This window comes from Cannabis sativa, chromosome 4 (assembly GCF_029168945.1).
Source record: "Cannabis sativa cultivar Pink pepper isolate KNU-18-1 chromosome 4, ASM2916894v1, whole genome shotgun sequence".
NCBI classification, from domain to species: domain Eukaryota; kingdom Viridiplantae; phylum Streptophyta; class Magnoliopsida; order Rosales; family Cannabaceae; genus Cannabis; species Cannabis sativa.
In genome coordinates this window covers 743,325-760,074 of record NC_083604.1, presented here as the reverse complement: position 1 = coordinate 760,074, position 16,750 = coordinate 743,325, and the positions used below count along the sequence as shown (strand labels likewise).

General features: G+C 32.7%; 2 protein-coding genes across 6 annotated transcripts; one reads left to right on the top strand and one right to left on the bottom strand.

The window, feature by feature from the left end:
• Positions 1–982: 982 nt before the first annotated feature.
• On the bottom strand, positions 983–4,299 carry LOC115712584 (putative pentatricopeptide repeat-containing protein At3g16890, mitochondrial). Of its 3 annotated transcripts, XR_009687176.1 has the most exons (5): positions 2,229–4,299; positions 1,843–1,923; positions 1,651–1,761; positions 1,484–1,562; positions 983–1,394 (listed from the first exon to the last, which is right to left on the bottom strand). XR_009687176.1 is itself a non-coding variant. In XM_061113123.1 (2 exons), exon 1 carries the CDS (start codon positions 4,212–4,214, stop codon positions 2,238–2,240), a length of 1,977 nt encoding a protein of 658 aa, XP_060969106.1. In that variant the 5' UTR covers positions 4,215–4,298; the 3' UTR covers positions 983–1,761; positions 2,229–2,237. The 3 variants fall into 3 exon arrangements, 1 of the variants encoding a protein (XP_060969106.1); XR_009687175.1 differs by lacking the exon at positions 1,843–1,923 and having other exon boundaries at positions 2,229–4,298; XM_061113123.1 differs by lacking the exon at positions 1,843–1,923 and having other exon boundaries at positions 983–1,761; positions 2,229–4,298.
• Positions 4,300–5,978: 1,679 nt separating this feature from the next.
• On the top strand, positions 5,979–14,902 carry LOC115712582 (DExH-box ATP-dependent RNA helicase DExH5, mitochondrial). Of its 3 annotated transcripts, XR_004010891.2 has the most exons (20): positions 5,979–6,401; positions 7,436–7,611; positions 7,698–7,785; positions 8,103–8,348; positions 8,990–9,085; positions 9,355–9,543; positions 9,647–9,806; positions 9,883–10,013; positions 10,373–10,540; positions 10,637–10,909; positions 11,216–11,410; positions 11,685–11,888; positions 12,222–12,291; positions 12,393–12,541; positions 12,678–12,983; positions 13,102–13,161; positions 13,258–13,410; positions 13,506–13,616; positions 13,909–14,499; positions 14,572–14,902. XR_004010891.2 is itself a non-coding variant. In XM_030640882.2 (19 exons), exons 1-19 carry the CDS (start codon positions 6,123–6,125, stop codon positions 14,371–14,373), a joined length of 3,498 nt encoding a protein of 1,165 aa, XP_030496742.1. In that variant the 5' UTR covers positions 5,979–6,122; the 3' UTR covers positions 14,374–14,902. The 3 variants fall into 3 exon arrangements, 2 of the variants coding, with proteins under 2 accessions (XP_030496742.1, XP_030496741.1); XM_030640882.2 differs by having other exon boundaries at positions 7,457–7,611; positions 13,909–14,902; XM_030640881.2 differs by having other exon boundaries at positions 13,909–14,902.
• The last annotated feature ends 1,848 nt before the right edge of the window (positions 14,903–16,750 follow it).

Below are 16,750 nucleotides of genomic sequence, written 5' to 3'. Positions count from 1 at the left end.
ACCATTTTGGACCCTCTGTTTTGCAAAAGTTACCAATTGGACCCTGTGTTTTGTTAAATGACAAAATGGACCCTGTATTTTCTAAAATAGTACAAATAGGACCCTGAATTGATTTTTTGTCAAAATAAAGTTTAATTATAATCCGATCTAAAAGTGCTATAACAAAACTGTTTACATTTTTTGTATCTGTTCGTATTAAGTATTGTCTTCAAGTTAGTTGTATTAAAAAAAAAGTTGTCAAAAATTAAGCTCAGGGTCTTATTTTTACTATTTTAGAAAATACAGGGTCCATTTTGTCATTTAACAAAACACAAGGTCCAATCTGTAACTTTTACAAAACACAGGGTCCAAAATGGTATTTACCCTTAATTTTAATTAGAAAAATTGAATTAGAACTTATCTGGTAACAAGCTTAAAAGTACTCTTGACTCAATTTATTTTTTATATACAAGCCAAGTAATAGTTTTATTGAAAAGAAGAAAAAGAAAATTATATAATTTACTTGATCAAACTGAAGTAGAGAGATTTGATTAGTGTTAAACAAAACAAACCCCTTTTCATCCCATGCTTATAATATATCAAGACATTTACAAACCATGATTTTCTCTCTCAATTGGATTAGTTTGATCTAAATTTTTTTTTTTTCAAACTAAATCAGTAATAATTTTTCAAAATTCAAAACCTAACCAAATCAATCTACTTTAGAACAAATTAGTTTGGTTCAAAACCATAATTTGTAATTCGTAATTGTCCTAATTTTTTTACTAAATTCTTTTACTTTAAAACTTAAGTTATAATATGTAAATGACAATGAGACTAAATAGTAAATACTTTAAAATACATTATTAATATTAAGTAAGATTGTTCTTAAATATTAATATTTAATAACAAAAATAAAAAAAAATCCTATTAAGTATATATATATATAAAGAGTGATTTAATTTGGTTTGAACCACAAACAAGAATTTGAAAACCATGATCAAGCCACAAAATTATAAACGGTCAAGACTGACCAAACCATTGACACTAAATTCACTTGGTCAGGTCTCAAATAGTTTGGTCCAAATTGGTTAAGATTTAGAACCAAGAATTACGTAGTATATGAACAATCCTAATTCTACATATGCATCAATCTTTACAAAAAGGTAAACTTGGCAAATCAAACTAATCCAATTGGTAGTGGTGCAGCGTATTGACATCAGTGTAGTTAAGTATTCTCCTCTCTGGTCAAACCGAAAAACTATCCGAGGCTGATGGCATTCTCTCTTCGCCATTGTAGATGATGATTCGAATAATATGGTTTGGCGGGGTGTGGGAGAGTCACCGTGGTGTTGCCATTAGGTAACAACATCATCAAAACTTTTGAAGACTTTCCGAAATGGTTTTCTGAACAACTACATAAGAATCTTACAACTCTAAGCTATTGATTTTGCATAACTAAGCATGATAGGTTGCTCAAAGGATACCAAAGATAAGCATATACCTGAATTGTCTGTCCTCAAAAGAAAGGTCGTTCCACCGAGTGCCACTGCTTTGTCCACAGACTCCTTGCTCGAAAAGACCTGAAGAAAGGAATGAAGAGCCTTATATGCTGTTCCAAAACCAGTTATTCTTACATAGACGGTATTATATAATAGAAAAAAACATTACCCTTTTGGTTTAGCAGTTACTCGATCGATCGATATTATCACATTGTCAATGGCACCGCACTTGGCAAAGTACAACGACAAAGCTTCCTTCCTTAGTTGCAGCAAAGTGAACCTATTTTTCCAATGATAGATAAGTTGAATAAAGATCATAAGAGATAGCATAAAATTCAACAAGTAGAGACTCAAAACTCACTCCACTGAATGTTGCCATAGATATCATTCAGCCTTGTGATGATTTAAACCAAATTTTCCAAAGTTTTACATTTTCATTTCGCTAACACAGAAAGCATTCATGGTTAAGATGATAAGCTAAATAAATTCTTGTAACTTTTCCAAGAATGATCATATAAATTAAACATAAAAAAGATCCCAAACCAAGAAGTAATAGATGATTTTGAAAACCAAAATTCAACACCAAATTATAAATTAAGAAAGAGCATTAACTTCCTCAAGAGAAAGCTACAACCAAAGAAACAAACACACAAGAAAGAGTTAAAAAATAAAAACATATAGAGCTTATAAGATCAAAATCTTCACACATAAAGAAAAAAACGAACCGACCCCATAATCTATTCGTACCTTGAGAATCTAGTACATGAATTGCGCTCTTCGACTAAAACTCTTAATTATACTAAGCGCATCATCAAATTGGCGGTGCTGGACAAGGGAGTCCAAAATGAAGTTGCAAGTATAAGAATCAGGAATACAACCATTTACTTCCATAGAAACAAATATTTCCTTGGCTTCATCAAATTTTCCAGCTTTACATAATGCATGAATAAAACCACTGTAAACAGCAATCCCAGGAATTACTCCCATTTCCAACATCGAACGAAAGAGATTCTTAGCTTTCACAATCTTACCAACCCTACAAAGACATTGAATAACTGCATCGAAGGAGAAAGAATCTGGTCTTATACCATCAGCTTTCATCTTTTTCATAAGTCTTAATGATCTTTCGGTATCTCCAATAACACATAAGGAGCGGATCAAAACGTTGTATGTAACAGAATTTGGAGCAACACCCCACTCAATCATTTCGAGCAAACAATCAAAAGCACTCTCTATCTGGTTTACTCCACAAAGGCCATCAATTATTGAAGTAAATGTAAAGATATCTGGTTTAAACCCGAGCTCCAAAAGCATAACCAAATGTTCTCGAGCTAACCTTAAGTCTCCAACTTTACAATACCCGGTAATGAGTGTGTTAAAAGTAACCAAATTAGGAGCAATACCTCTAAGCTTCATATCTTGGAAAGTCTCTAATGCCTTTACCATCATTTGGGCCTTACAAAAGCAATCAATTACCATGTTATACGAATAAATATTCGATACAAGTTCATCCTTAAACATCGATTCTACAAACTCATTTCCCTTCTCAAATCTTCCTAATCTATACATAGCTTCAACCAAAGCTAGATAAGTATTAAATCCTGGCTTAACACCATCATCTACAAAACTTTCAAATATTTCACAACTATCATTAAGATCAAAATCTTCTTTTATCAAACAAACCATTGCCATATTAAAAGTTGAACTATCTGGCAAATAGCCTTTCAATCTAATCTCTCTTAAAAATTGAGCAGTTTCTTTCACCATAGAATTACTTGTAAGACAATATAATATAGTATCACAAGCTAACTTTGAAAAAAAGTTACCATTCTTCACATAACCAAAAAGTAACTCAAATGCCTTACCGGGTACCAAAGATCGAAAAACCCCATGAACAAATGACCTTATAGTAGCTTCATTTGGGCTCACATTCCTCTTCTTCATAGTCTCCAATACCTGAAAAGCCTCATCCACTCTGTTTGAATTACAAAACCCATCAACTAACATTGTGTAAGTGAACACATTAGGATGAAATCCAACACTTTCCATTTGTTTAACTAACCTAAGAGCCTCATCAACTACACCAATCTTACAAACACCATGAATAAGAATATTATAAGTAAACCTATCTGGACTACAATTGTTCTCTTCTGACATTTGCTGAAACTTCAAATAAGCTAAATCAAGTGAATTTGACTTCACTAATGCATCTATAACAGCATTATACAACCTTGTGTTTGGATTAAGATCCAAGAATGATAATTGACTAAAAACTTCAAGACAATATTTTGAAAGACCCAATCTTCCCCAACTACCAATTAACACACAAATCAACTCCTCAGATACTTGAAACCCAGATTTTCTAATGTCATTAACCAACTCAACTGACAATACAAGAGGCCCTTTTCTATATAGGGTTTTAGCTAAAACCCCCAAAACTGAGGGATTCTTTGACAATGAGGGGTTAATATTGGAAACCCACGAATAGAATTTGAATGAATTTGATGGGTTTTGTTGATTATGAATGATGCTTACAACAAATTGAGAGTTCAATTGGGGTTTTGAAAACTCGTGGTTGAGTAAAAAAAACCAGTCTTTACTCGAAAGAAGTTGAGCTATGTATTGGTGATCAATTGAAGAAGTTGGCGTTAAAGGTGGAGTCTTTCTCTGGAATTTGATGTGATTGTATGGCTTTTTAGTAGCTAGATTGCTCAGAGAAGAAAAGCCTCTCATGTCCTTTGAGGTTGAGCAAATAATTAGGGTTAGGTTAGATGAAGAAGAAATGGTTGAGTCTTGAGAGACTTGAAATGGAAATTGATTATTAACATGAAATAAATATATATTTGAAATTTGCCAAACCAAAAATAAAAGCATAACAATAAAAAAAACACTTGAAATTGTAAATTTTGGTGAGTTTTTTTGGGATAATACCCATATAGCATTTTTATTTTTATTTTAAAAAGAAAAATTTACAGTTTGGGTTGTTTTAGTGGTTGCTCCGATTATTTCTACGTGGATTTTAGTTGCGATTTAGATTGCTCTTTTAGTTATTGTATGAGTTTCCGTGTGAATTTCCGTAAAAATACAAAAAAAATTATTTTGAAGTATAAAAATGAAAAAATCTCTCTTTATTCGGCTTAACCTTCTCAACTATTATTCAAAACTCAAATTTTAGTAGTAAAATCCTCTATAGTCTAAACTGTTAGCAAATTTATGAATTGTTTATGTGTACACTCTTTGCACGTGACACATTTATATTCGTATAACTAATATTATTATTTAAAAATTATTCTTAAATTTATGATATTTTTTATTTTTATAATTTTATTTAATATTAAAATAAATTTTGAAATAATAATATTTGATTTACCAATATAAACATGACGCACAAGAGTGTACACATAAGTAATTCATGGTGATAGTTAACTGGATGACAATTTACTAATAGTTCAGTAATTTGGAAATCTTTATTATTGAAATTTGAGCTTAAAAGGTTAAGTTCAAGTAAAATAATAGTCGAGAGAGTTGTCGCTAAAAATTTAAATTTGTAAAATAACACGTAAATTTAGTAAAATTCACCAACTAAAAATGTTTAAAAATACTCAAACTGTACATTAAAAAAAAAGTAAAAAAAAAATATATAGAGTAATTTTTTTTAAAAAAAAAGAAATTAAAAATAGTATTAAATCAATATAATTATATAAATGGTTAAAAAGTAATTTAAATACTTAATTTTCCTGAAAAAAACTTAAATAGGCAAAGAATAATATATTTAATTATCCTCATACGAAAAAATATACATTTAATTTTCCTAAATAAATAACCGAGCCAAAAATTTCCAGCTAAAAAAACATTATCGAATAATATCTAATTTTATCTTTTTCAAAAAAAAATATCTAATTTTATTTATATATAAAAAAAAGAATAATATCTAATTTCCCTAAAAAAAAAAAGAAAATCCAGGCCGAAATCGAATCCAAAAAAAGAAACAGAAAACAGTACAGCTGTACTTTAATAACCATTAACACTCTGACATAGCAAATAATAACTCAGTTCATATGACAACTCAAAACGACACCGTTACCAGAATAACAATTAACAGCTCAAAACCACCTAAACGACACCGTTATCGCCAAACTCCTTTCCTTTCCACCTAAACGACACCGTTTTTCTCTTATCAAAACAAAAAACAGTTTCAGAATAACAACGTCAAAACTTCCTTTCCTCCTTTCCACCTAAAAACGACACCGTTTTCTAACTACACAGTTCAGAATAACATAACAAGCTAACAACTCAAACTTCTTTCCTTTCCACTAAACGACATCGTTTTCCTCTTGACAAAACAAAAGAGTTCAGAATAACAACTCAAAAGTCAAAACTTCCTTTCCTTTTCACCTAAAAACGACACCGTTTTCTCTTCACAAGTTCAGAATAACAAGTTAACAACTCAAACTTCTTTCCTTCCCAGCTAAACGACACCGTTTTTCTCTTCACAAAAACAATTAACAGTTGAATAACAACTCAAACGACACCGTTTTTCTTTTAACATCTTCATCTTATTGTACTTCTTCTTCTTCTTCTTCTTCTTCCTCAGTTCTTCTTCTTCTTCCAAAACCCTAACCCTCAAACCCAATCCCCCCAATGAAGGACCGACCACCTCCACCATCGTACGGCGCCGTTTACGTTCCTCCTCACCACCGACTTCGCTCTGTCATAACCTGCCCAAATTATACCTCCTCTGCTTCTTTTGGTTCTTCCAACTTCAAGGAAAATCAGACCGCCGCCATTACCACTGGTGCTACTTACTTTCAGCCGCAGCAGGACCACTTCCATAAGCCCAATTCGCCCTACATTTCTTCTTACGACGATGGTGTTTCCGAAGAAGGGTCTGATCGTGAATTCGATTCTTATTCCCAACCGGTAATTGTGTCAGAATAATTTTAGTTGACTTTTTATCAGAATGGTTAATTTGATTGAAAGAATCGGTTCTTCTCTTTGTGTTATTTGGAAAATGGTAGAAAGATTATCTTTTTTTTTTTCTTCTTTTTGCTCTTTTTGAGTGATTGTTATTAGCTAAATTGTAGTATAATTGTGTTGGGATTTTTGTTGACTTTTTTCTTAGAATGGTTAGAAATTATACCAATGTGAATATGCTTTAGTAATTTGATCAAATTAATCGGTTCTTCTCTTTCACGAAGTTAGCTTTTGTTTCTTTTTATTGCTTAAATGAGTGAATTTTTGAAATGGTTTGTGAAGGGTTGTTTTTAAGTGATAGAAACACTATGAAAGACTGTCTTTTTGTACTAAGTTTTGGGCTTAAGCAATGTCAGTATTTGTGTTTTTTGAAAATGGTAGAAAGATTATCTTTTTCTCCTTTCTTTTCAATTATTGAGCTTTGGTTGAGAATATACTTGGTCCCTCTACAATGGGGTGTTTTTTGTTTTTTGTACTTATGCTGCTCTTGTTTTAGTGATTGTGTTATTAGCTAAATTGTAGTATAATCGTGTTGGGATTTTTGTTGACTTTTCTCTTAGAATGGTTGGAAATTATATCAATGTGAATGCTTTAGTAATTTGATCGAATTTAATCGGTTCTTCTCTTTGATTAAGTTAGCTGTTTTGTTATTTTCTTAAATGAGTGAATTTTTTTATGAAGGGTTGATTTGATGTGATAGAAACACTAAGAAAGACTATCTTTTTGCACTAAGTTTTGAAGTGTTATTTGGAGCATGGTAGAAAGATTATCTTTTTCTCCTTCCTTGGCAGTGATTGAGCTTTGGTTGTTAGTATTAGTAAGAAATATTGATTGGTGTGCACCCTCCTTAGAGAAAAGTTGTGAATGTTTTCATGGTCAATAATGGTCAATGTACTTCAATTGGGAATATTAAAACTATATTAAATTTATAGATGTTATTTTATTTCTAATGTATGTTTGTTATCTTATTATTGCTTCAGAAAAAAAACTATGCTTTGCAGGGTGCCGTTCCTTTTAATAGTGTTGAACAGTGGAAGAGGAACTTAACTATTCTTTTAAGAGACAATGATAAGCAAGAGTTGATTTCTAGGGAGAAAAAGGATAGACGTAACTTTGAGGAAATATCTGCTTTGGCGAGCAAAGTGGGACTCTATAGGTAATAATATGTTTGTTATCTTTGGAATTTCATGTTTTTGTACAAGAGTAGGGATTGCAAATCTGATTGATGGTTACACTTGGCAGCCATCTATATGCAAGAGTTCTTGTTGTTAGTAAGATACCTCTACCAAACTATAGATTTGATCTGGATGATAAGCGTCCACAGAGGGAGGTATTTTTCATAATTCTTTTTTCTTTATTATGATGCTTGATTATCTTAATAATATGCAGTTCTATACATTTTTGTAACTTTAAGCTGATGCTACAAAATTATGTTTGATTCTTTCTCATTCTTTATTTTGCTTGTATTTACATGTCCCATGTTTGCTACATAACCGTGTTTGACAAATTTTCTACCTTAAAATCATCACTAATTGCTTTATGCCTCTAGGTTGTTCTTGTGTATTTTTCTCATTTCTATAGTTCCTTTTAAATTATTCAATTTTTTTCCTTATAGACTTCTATTAAAGGTTGTAAGACTCTGGACAGGTTACTTTGCCTCTTAGCCTACTCAGAAGGGTTGAATCATTCGTTAGCAGGTTCCTATCTCAAAAGTCTTGGAGTAGGGATAATAATTCAGATGTTTCTTTTTCAAGATCAAGCAGTAGCTGTAGCATTGCCACCGAGGAAGGGCTTTTTGAGGCACCTGAACCACTGGCATCTAGTAAGGGTATGATGGAGAAAGTTCTTTGGCGAAGAAGCATGCAGTTGAGGGATCAGCAACGAGCTTGGCAGGTCTTCCTTTTTTTCCTTTTTAATATTACTTTTGTCTGCCTGCATAATTATGCGCCGGTGCTCAGAGAAATAAATCTGAAAAAGTGGAAAAAATCTGAGTTAGTAGAGTAGATTTCTGGCTTTCTGGTCAAGAACTTCATAGCATGTAGATTTCTTACAGTATTAGTTTTCAAAGCCTTGTCTGAGTGTCAAAGTATTTGGCTTGGACACAGTCGCAGCTTGTTTTTCTCAGTTCTTCATTAAAATTTTGGGCGAATAACTACAATGTATTTAGCATTATTAAGTTTATTGAGGTTCAAATTATGTGAAAAGTAAGAAGTCAACTTTATTTTGTTTTGATGCGAGGTTGTTTAGAACCATTCCAAGCTGTAAGAATTTATGTACAAATTTTTTTTTATAATATTAAAGCAAACAACTATTCTTCATATGCCTCGTCTTTATGGAAAACCGATAGGATACTGAAACAAATCCTTAGATTCCTCGTCAAGCTGTCTATTACTTTGTTCTTGAATCTTGATTATAACTTGTAGTTATGTTTGCAATGTTTTTTCTATTATTTTTGGTATCTTGCCACTATTCTTGGTCTCTAGTATGCATAAAATGTATATTTTAAAACTTATTATCTATTTAAAACATTGTAGGAATCTTCTGAAGGCAGAGATATGCTGGAGTTTCGTAAAAGTCTTCCTGCTTATAAGGAGAGGGATGCAGTGTTATCAGCTATTTCACAAAATCAGGTCTGTTATTTGCTTGTGAATTAGATATAATACTTTGATTAGAATTGTTCTCATAAATTTCGGAAGAATTAATTTTAACCTAGTGGTGATGCCAAAAAGCATTTGGTCACAGGTCTCTCTCAATTTTACAGCCCTTAAGTGGTAACTCTATAGGCTACTAATAAATGTGATCTCATATCGGATCATTTGGTTAGTGGATAGAATCTATTTTTAACAGATTCTCTTGTATATTATTTGTTTCGTGATGGTTAAAATTTTTTGGGTTTCAGGTGATTATTATTTCCGGTGAAACTGGTTGTGGCAAGACCACCCAGATTCCACAATTCGTTTTGGAATCTGAGATAGAATCTGGTCACGGGGCTTCTTGTAATATTATATGTACACAACCTAGGCGAATATCTGCTATGTCAGTGTCTGAAAGAGTTGCTTCAGAAAGAGGGGAACAGTTGGGTGAATCTGTAAGTTTTTCTCAATTTTCTTGGGATACTATGCTTGCAACTTAAATTGTTGTTTTGATAAATTTTTTTTAAGTTATCTTATTCTTGGCTTCATTTGTCAAAGGTTGGATACAAGGTTCGGTTGGAGGGTGTGAAAGGGAGGGACACCCGCCTTCTATTTTGCACCACTGGCATCTTGTTGAGAAGATTACTTGTTGATAGAAGTTTGAAAGGTGTAAGCCATGTTATTGTGGATGAGATCCACGAGCGTGGAATGAATGAAGGTAATCAAAATCTTTGTTTTGATTTTTGAATTTAAATTTTAAAATGCAACTTCTCATAGTGATAATTTGATGCCAGATTTTCTGCTTATTGTTCTTAAGGATCTTCTTCCTCGACGACCTGAACTACGCCTCATTTTGATGAGCGCAACTCTAGATGCAGATCTTTTTGCATCATACTTTGGTACTGCCCAGATTCTTCACATTCCGGTACTTGTTCTAGCTATTTCTTTTATTTGTCAAACTTATGAAATATCAACGTTTTAAGATTATTTCTTTCGAAGATTGATCTGTTTCTTCATTCTGTTGTCTCTCTAAGCTTTCTTATTTTCTCTTATGATATATGTTCTTTCGGTTTTCCTTTTCTCTTTTGATTCTAATTCAGCTGGCAATAATATTTTGATTGTTCCTCTTTTAAATAAAGTTCATAATCTTTGATGTTGTTGGTAAAACGCTGTTAAGTATTAGCATCTACAAAGTTTTCCTTGTGACAATATCGAGTTAGTAGGATGATAATAGTGGATGGGGCAATGAGCGTAATGTTTTTTTATTTCTTCTTTCAAATTTAGGGTTTTACATACCCAGTTAGAACTCATTTTCTGGAGGACATTCTTGAAGGCACGGGTTACAAATTAACCCCTTACAATCAAATTGACGATTATGGTCAAGAAAAGATGTGGAAGATGAGCAAACAAGCACCGAGAAAAAGGAAAAGTCAAATTGCTTCTGTTGTTGAGGTCTGTAGTAGTACATTGTAAATTTTATTGATAAGATAAGATTTTCTTGCTTTTTTAATTGTTGTCTTCTCATCCCTTTGTAAAATTTATGCTCAGGATGCACTCAAAGCTGCTGACTTGAAAGATTACAGTAACCAGACTCGAGAATCTTTAGCATGTTGGAATCCTGATTGTATTGGTTTCAATTTTATTGAGTATCTTTTGTGTTATATCTGTGAAAACGAAAGGCCTGGAGCTGTTCTAGTTTTTATGACTGGGTGGGATGACATAAATTCATTGAAGGATAAGCTCCTGGCGCATCCTCTGTTGGGTGATCAAACTCGAGTTTTGTTGCTCGCATGCCATGGCTCTATGGCTAGTTCTGAACAGGTAATTATGTTTCTCTCAAATTTATCATGGAATTGTGATGATGATAAGGATTTTTCTTTGCAATTGTAACTGGGACAAGCATGATAAGATCCTAACGGTCTTTGTATACACTTTATTCCGCATGTGATCTAGCGGATTACTAAATGGCTCACAGCTTGACTTAAATTTTGCTATATATGTGAAAACGGGAGGATTGCTTTTTATATAATGATCTTTCTTGATAGTTGAATTACTATTCCAATTCTTTTTTTCGTTCTTTTCTTTCTAGTATCTTACTTGATTTATTGATATGGGATGTGAATACAGAGGTTAATATTTGATGAGCCTGAAGATGGAGTGAGGAAAATAGTACTAGCAACAAATATTGCAGAGACAAGTATCACAATTAACGATGTTGTTTTTGTACTCGATTGCGGAAAGGCAAAAGAGACATCATATGATGCACTGAATAACACACCTTGTTTACTTCCATCTTGGATATCCAAAGTTTCTGCTCAACAAGTAAGGTTATTTTCTAGCTTAAAATTTGGTCTCTATACGAGAGATCTTTGTATCGTTTTTGGTGACTGAATTTTGAGTTTTGTTTTGTACTTTCCTTGGCTGGAGTTTTCTTGGCCAGAGCAGTTTTTGTCATTCTTATAATTACGATTTCAATGTTGTATGTTTTGTGTGTTTTTGTGTCTTTGTTTTCAAATTGACTAGTTTCAATTGTATTACTACTTATTGAAATTCCTTGGATTAAATATGTGGCATTTTTCTCGTGTGTGTTTTGTAGAGAAGAGGCAGAGCTGGTCGTGTTCAACCTGGAGAATGCTACCAACTCTATCCCAGATGTGTATATAATGCTTTTGTGGAGTATCAATTACCCGAAATTTTGAGGACACCTTTACAGTCTCTTTGTCTCCAAATAAAAAGTTTAAACCTTGGAAGCATTTCTGAGTTCTTATCCAGGGCTTTGCAGTCACCAGAGTTATTAGCGGTAATTACCAAGCTATCTACACACAAACACAAGTAAATTTCGGAAGTGCTATATATGCTATGTGCTACATGTCTTTCTTTTTGTTGTTTTGAGCAATTATTGGCATAAGAGCTATCACTATAATTATTTCATGTTGTTTATAGTACCGATAGGCTAATTATAAAATAATTAAAAGGCCTTCCATAATTGACTTGTGTGGATTTTTTATTTATTTGTTTTTTTACATTGTGGCGTGTTTGGAGTTTTACATTTTCATTTTTTTAATGATTTTATGCTTTAACAAGTTTTGCTGGTACTTGACAAGTTTTAATTAGTTTTATTATCTGTTTGTAGGTGCAAAATGCTATTGAATATTTGAAAGTTATTGGAGCCTTGGACGAGAATGAAAATTTGACCGTTTTAGGTAGAGAATGATATTCGATTTAGCCTGTTTAGGACTGTATTGTATTGCAAGATAACTTTTTCTTAGATCAAGAGTTTCACTCTGTTTGAGTTTGTTGACAGGACGGTATCTAACGATGCTTCCCGTGGAGCCAAAACTTGGAAAGATGCTCTTGTTAGGTGCCATATTGAATTGCCTGGACCCAATATTGACTGTTGTTTCTGGCCTCAGTGTCCGAGATCCTTTCTTAACACCATTTGACAAGAAGGATGTAAGTAAGATTCCAATTTTCAAATTTGACAAGAACAATGGATTTTGTTTCTCCGAACAGTGCTAAAAGTGATAGGGAAAGTTAGGATTTCAGTTCAGGGGCTGATTTGTTTACATTAATGTGTTTGAGCTTTTAGCTTGCAGAGGCTGCAAAATCTCAGTTCTCAAGAGATTACAGTGATCACCTTGCCCTTATCAGGGCATACGAGGGATGGAAAAACGCTGAAAGAGAATATGCTGGTTATGATTACTGCTGGAAAAACTTTCTCTCATTACAATCGATGAAAGCAATCGATTCTCTTAGGATGGAGTTCTATTCTCTGTTGAGAGATACTGGTTTGGTCGACTCCAATAGCACCAGCTACAGTGCATGGAGCTATGATGAACATCTCGTTCGAGCTGTCATATGCTACGGTCTATATCCAGGGGTTTGCTCCGTGGTGGTAAGCATTATATTTCTTCCTTCTGTGTGTGAATATACAAGAATAGCCATTTTTAAGTAAAAAATGAATAGTTTCGTCTGTGTTGTTTTCGATTGAACTAATGTAAATGTATACACAGCATAATGAGAAGTCGTTTTCACTAAAAACCATGGAGGATGGCCAGGTGCTTTTATATTCGGTATGATTTCTCGATCATTACTTCAATGTATTGCTTGGCTTGGATATGCTACTTGTTATGCTTGTATTTAATTTCATCTTCATTTGGCTTGCCTAGAACTCAGTCAATTCCCGGGAAGCTAAAATTCCTTATCCATGGCTTGTTTTCAACGAAAAGATAAAAGTGAACTCTGTATTCCTCCGGGATTCAACAGCTGTGAATGATTCAATGCTTCTCTTATTCGGTGGAAGCATATCTAGCGGGGATATTGTAAGTATTTCGATATCATGCATCTTGATCTGTCGTTCTCTATATTGTTCTAGTCAAGATGACTTAGCAACAATCTGTTTTTTTATCTTTGGAAGGATGGACACTTGAAAATGTTGGGAGGATACCTCGAATTTTTTATGAAACCTGCGGTGGCCGAGATGTATCAATGTGTAAGGAGAGAGCTTGATGATCTAATTCAAAGCAAAGTAAGTAGATTTCCAAAGAAATTAATTATCCGCAAATGTTTAATGGAAAGAAAATACATTGGGAATACTTAGATTTGTTCGAGTTTTTTGTTATAGTCATTATGAAATTTTTTATCAGCAAAATAAACATGTTTGATCGCATAAACGACCAAAAATTACACTGTGCGACCATATAATGACCATTATGAACGGTCGCTCAGTATAAATTGAATGTGGTTAGTTTGGTAGATTTCTCAATTTGTTCTTTGCTCATCTCCTGTTTCACTAATTTCATTCCTGGGGAATATGGCAGCTACTGAACCCGAGAATGGCCATAAACACCCATCACGAGCTCTTATCGGCTGTACGGTTGCTGATTTCTGAGGTCAACTGCGAAGGCAAATTCGTATTTGGTCACCAGGTCCTCAAATCTACTAAGTCATGCGTTACCACCAGCACACAGCCGGTTGCACCTTCAAGAACCGAAAGTGGACCCGGGGGTGATAACTCTAAAAGTCAGCTCCAAACGTTACTCACCCGAGCAGGATACAATACCCCCACATACAAAACTAAGCAACTAAGTAACTGTCAGTTCCTAGCAACCGTAGAGTTCAATGGAATGCAAATAGTGGGCCATCCTTGTACCAACAAAAAGAGCGCCGAGAAAGACGCAGCAGCTGAAGCTCTCCAGTGGCTAATGGGCGAAACTCGAAAGGGCAACGAGTACATCAATCACATGTCAATGATGTTAAAGAAAAGCAAAAAAGATCATTACTAGCTTCTTACAACACTCTTTCATACAAAGGTTTTCGATATGAATGAATGGTCATTTGGATACATTAAATCCATCAAATGTTCTCCGGGGAGGGGACGATCGAACTCGGTCGATGTTGAAGCTGTTGAGGTATGAATCTTATGAACAAACCAAACTCAGGAAAAGAGACAACATGTCCATTAATTGTTTTTGCTGGTTTAGGAAAACAACACAGGAACAAGAAGAATGGACCAATTAGGAGACAAGTCAAAGACATAATACCATAAAAACATTTAACACTGTGCAGTGCTGCTGGGACCAGACAAGTCAAAGTACATGTGTACACATTTATATATATATATAAGAAAGAAAAAAAAAACTGTAAATGGTATCTCCTTAAACCTTGTTTCTTTATCCTTAACTCTTATTATTGGTCTGTGATCATCTTCTTCTTCTTACTTGGCTTTTCTCAGTTTGTATATATTGAACAAATGGTTAAGACAGTGTTTTGGCCCACTTGGCTCTCTTGATGGGTGTTAATTTACTTGCAATTTTCTTTTGCCTTTTTTAAGTAATTATGTTGAAATTGATTTTCTTTTAGTTGGGAAGTAAGTAAGGTTACTAATAGCCACTAGTCTTTAAAGAAGTTTCTACATATATATAAATATACACACCTAACTAAACCCTACATGTCTATATATTTTGGGAATAATCCACTATAAGCATCATGGAATATTTTCTATGTCAAGTTGCTCAAAGATTTTGCAGGATAACAAAGCTAGTGATGATAAAAAATTCCATATTTATGTTTGGGTAAATAAATACTTTTAGGCTTTTTGTAAAGTTATTATTGAGTTTGAATGGATTATTGGACTTTCTGTTTTTTAAATGACAAATTGAATTTTTATATTTGGGTAAATAGTGGCATAAGTACCCAAAGTTTTAAGTTTGTAATGTCATAATCCCAATATTTATTTTTAGCGGCATAAGTACTCAATGTTTGTAAAACTGTAAATTTTTTCTAATTTTGTCATTACAAGCTTTATTATTTTTTTAAACAGGCCACATATAAAGTCCAAATTCTTGATCATTGGGTCTAGACATAAAACATGTAGTATTAGTTACTTCCAAATGTTCCTTTAATATATTCAAAACAGAGTTTATACTGACTAAACTGGAGGAAAATTACAGTTTTACAAACATTGGGTACTTATGCTGCTAAAAATAAACATTAGATTTATGCCGCTTACAAATTTAAAACTTTGGGTACTTATGCCGCTATTCACCCTTTATATTTTTTGGAAGAGCATTGTTATTAGGCATTAGTGGTGTTCAACACTTTTTATATGTAGCACCCCATAATTGGTTAGTGATATTCTTTAAAAACTATTTTTTTTAAGTTATATGAGATCTGATGACTGATACTTAATTATACTAATAGCGGTATGACACTATGGAGGGTGCTAGGTATCAGTGGTGTCTTTTAGCATTTACAAAATAGTATCTTGAGTTTAGTTTTCATCCATTTTTTGTTAAAGTTAATTAGGATTTTTTCTCTCAAACCTTGACATGTACCAAATTGTATTAGTCTTCTAAACTTTTCAGGTTGCTAAAAATTCTTCTAAACTGTCCAATTCGCTTTAATTTTACTAATGTGACGATTGTCCATGTATTAAATCATGTTCCTCAAACTTTGATATGTACCAAATCTCCCCCTCACCCCGATAATTCAATTTTGACATATTAAAGTTCAGGTGATAAAAATCTCAATTAATATTCTTTAACATAGCCAACCTGAAACCCATTTATAGCATGAATAGATGCAAAAAAATTATTATCAAATTGGTTAGACACCTCTATACCAGGTTATAATTAAGTTTTATTTAAAAAATACAGGATTTGATTTATCATTTAATAAAATTAAGGGTTCAATTGATAATTTTTACAAAACATAATATCTAAAATAATACTTACACTTTATTATTTTTCCCTAATTAATTGTATTATATTTGCTTTTAAAAAAAAGTATTACTTCTTACCATACTAGCTGTTCATGTCTCCTATTTTCTATTACACAAAAGTTTGGAATTGCTTTCATTTTGGTGACAATTATCTGACTCATTTTTTAATGGGAGAATTAACTATTGAATGAAATAGAATAAAAAAATGGATTAAAAAATATAGTAAGACAAACACCACATTAAAAAAAACAGAGAAAAAAACCAATGAAACAGTGTGGACACTTTGGTCAAGTATAATCTTATTTATACAAACATATTAATCAATTTATAATTAAATAATTTACGGTGTAAATACTTAAGTTTATTTTCGGTTATAGATAAATATTTAAGTTTATTTTTGTACGGTAATAATATACAAGTTATATTTTTAGAACTTTCAT

Bases quoted from the DNA above. Each gene is read 5' to 3' on its own strand.
- LOC115712584 (XM_061113123.1), bottom strand. From the start codon at position 4,214: ATGAGAGGCTTTTCTTCTCTGAGCAATCTAGCTACTAAAAAGCCATAC.
- LOC115712582 (XM_030640881.2), top strand. From the start codon at position 6,123: ATGAAGGACCGACCACCTCCACCATCGTACGGCGCCGTTTACGTTCCT. The intron at 11,889-12,221 runs GTAATTACCAAG...ATCTGTTTGTAG, and splicing joins AGTCACCAGAGTTATTAGCG to GTGCAAAATGCTATTGAATA. The intron at 13,617-13,908 runs GTAAGTAGATTT...GGAATATGGCAG, and splicing joins ATGATCTAATTCAAAGCAAA to CTACTGAACCCGAGAATGGC.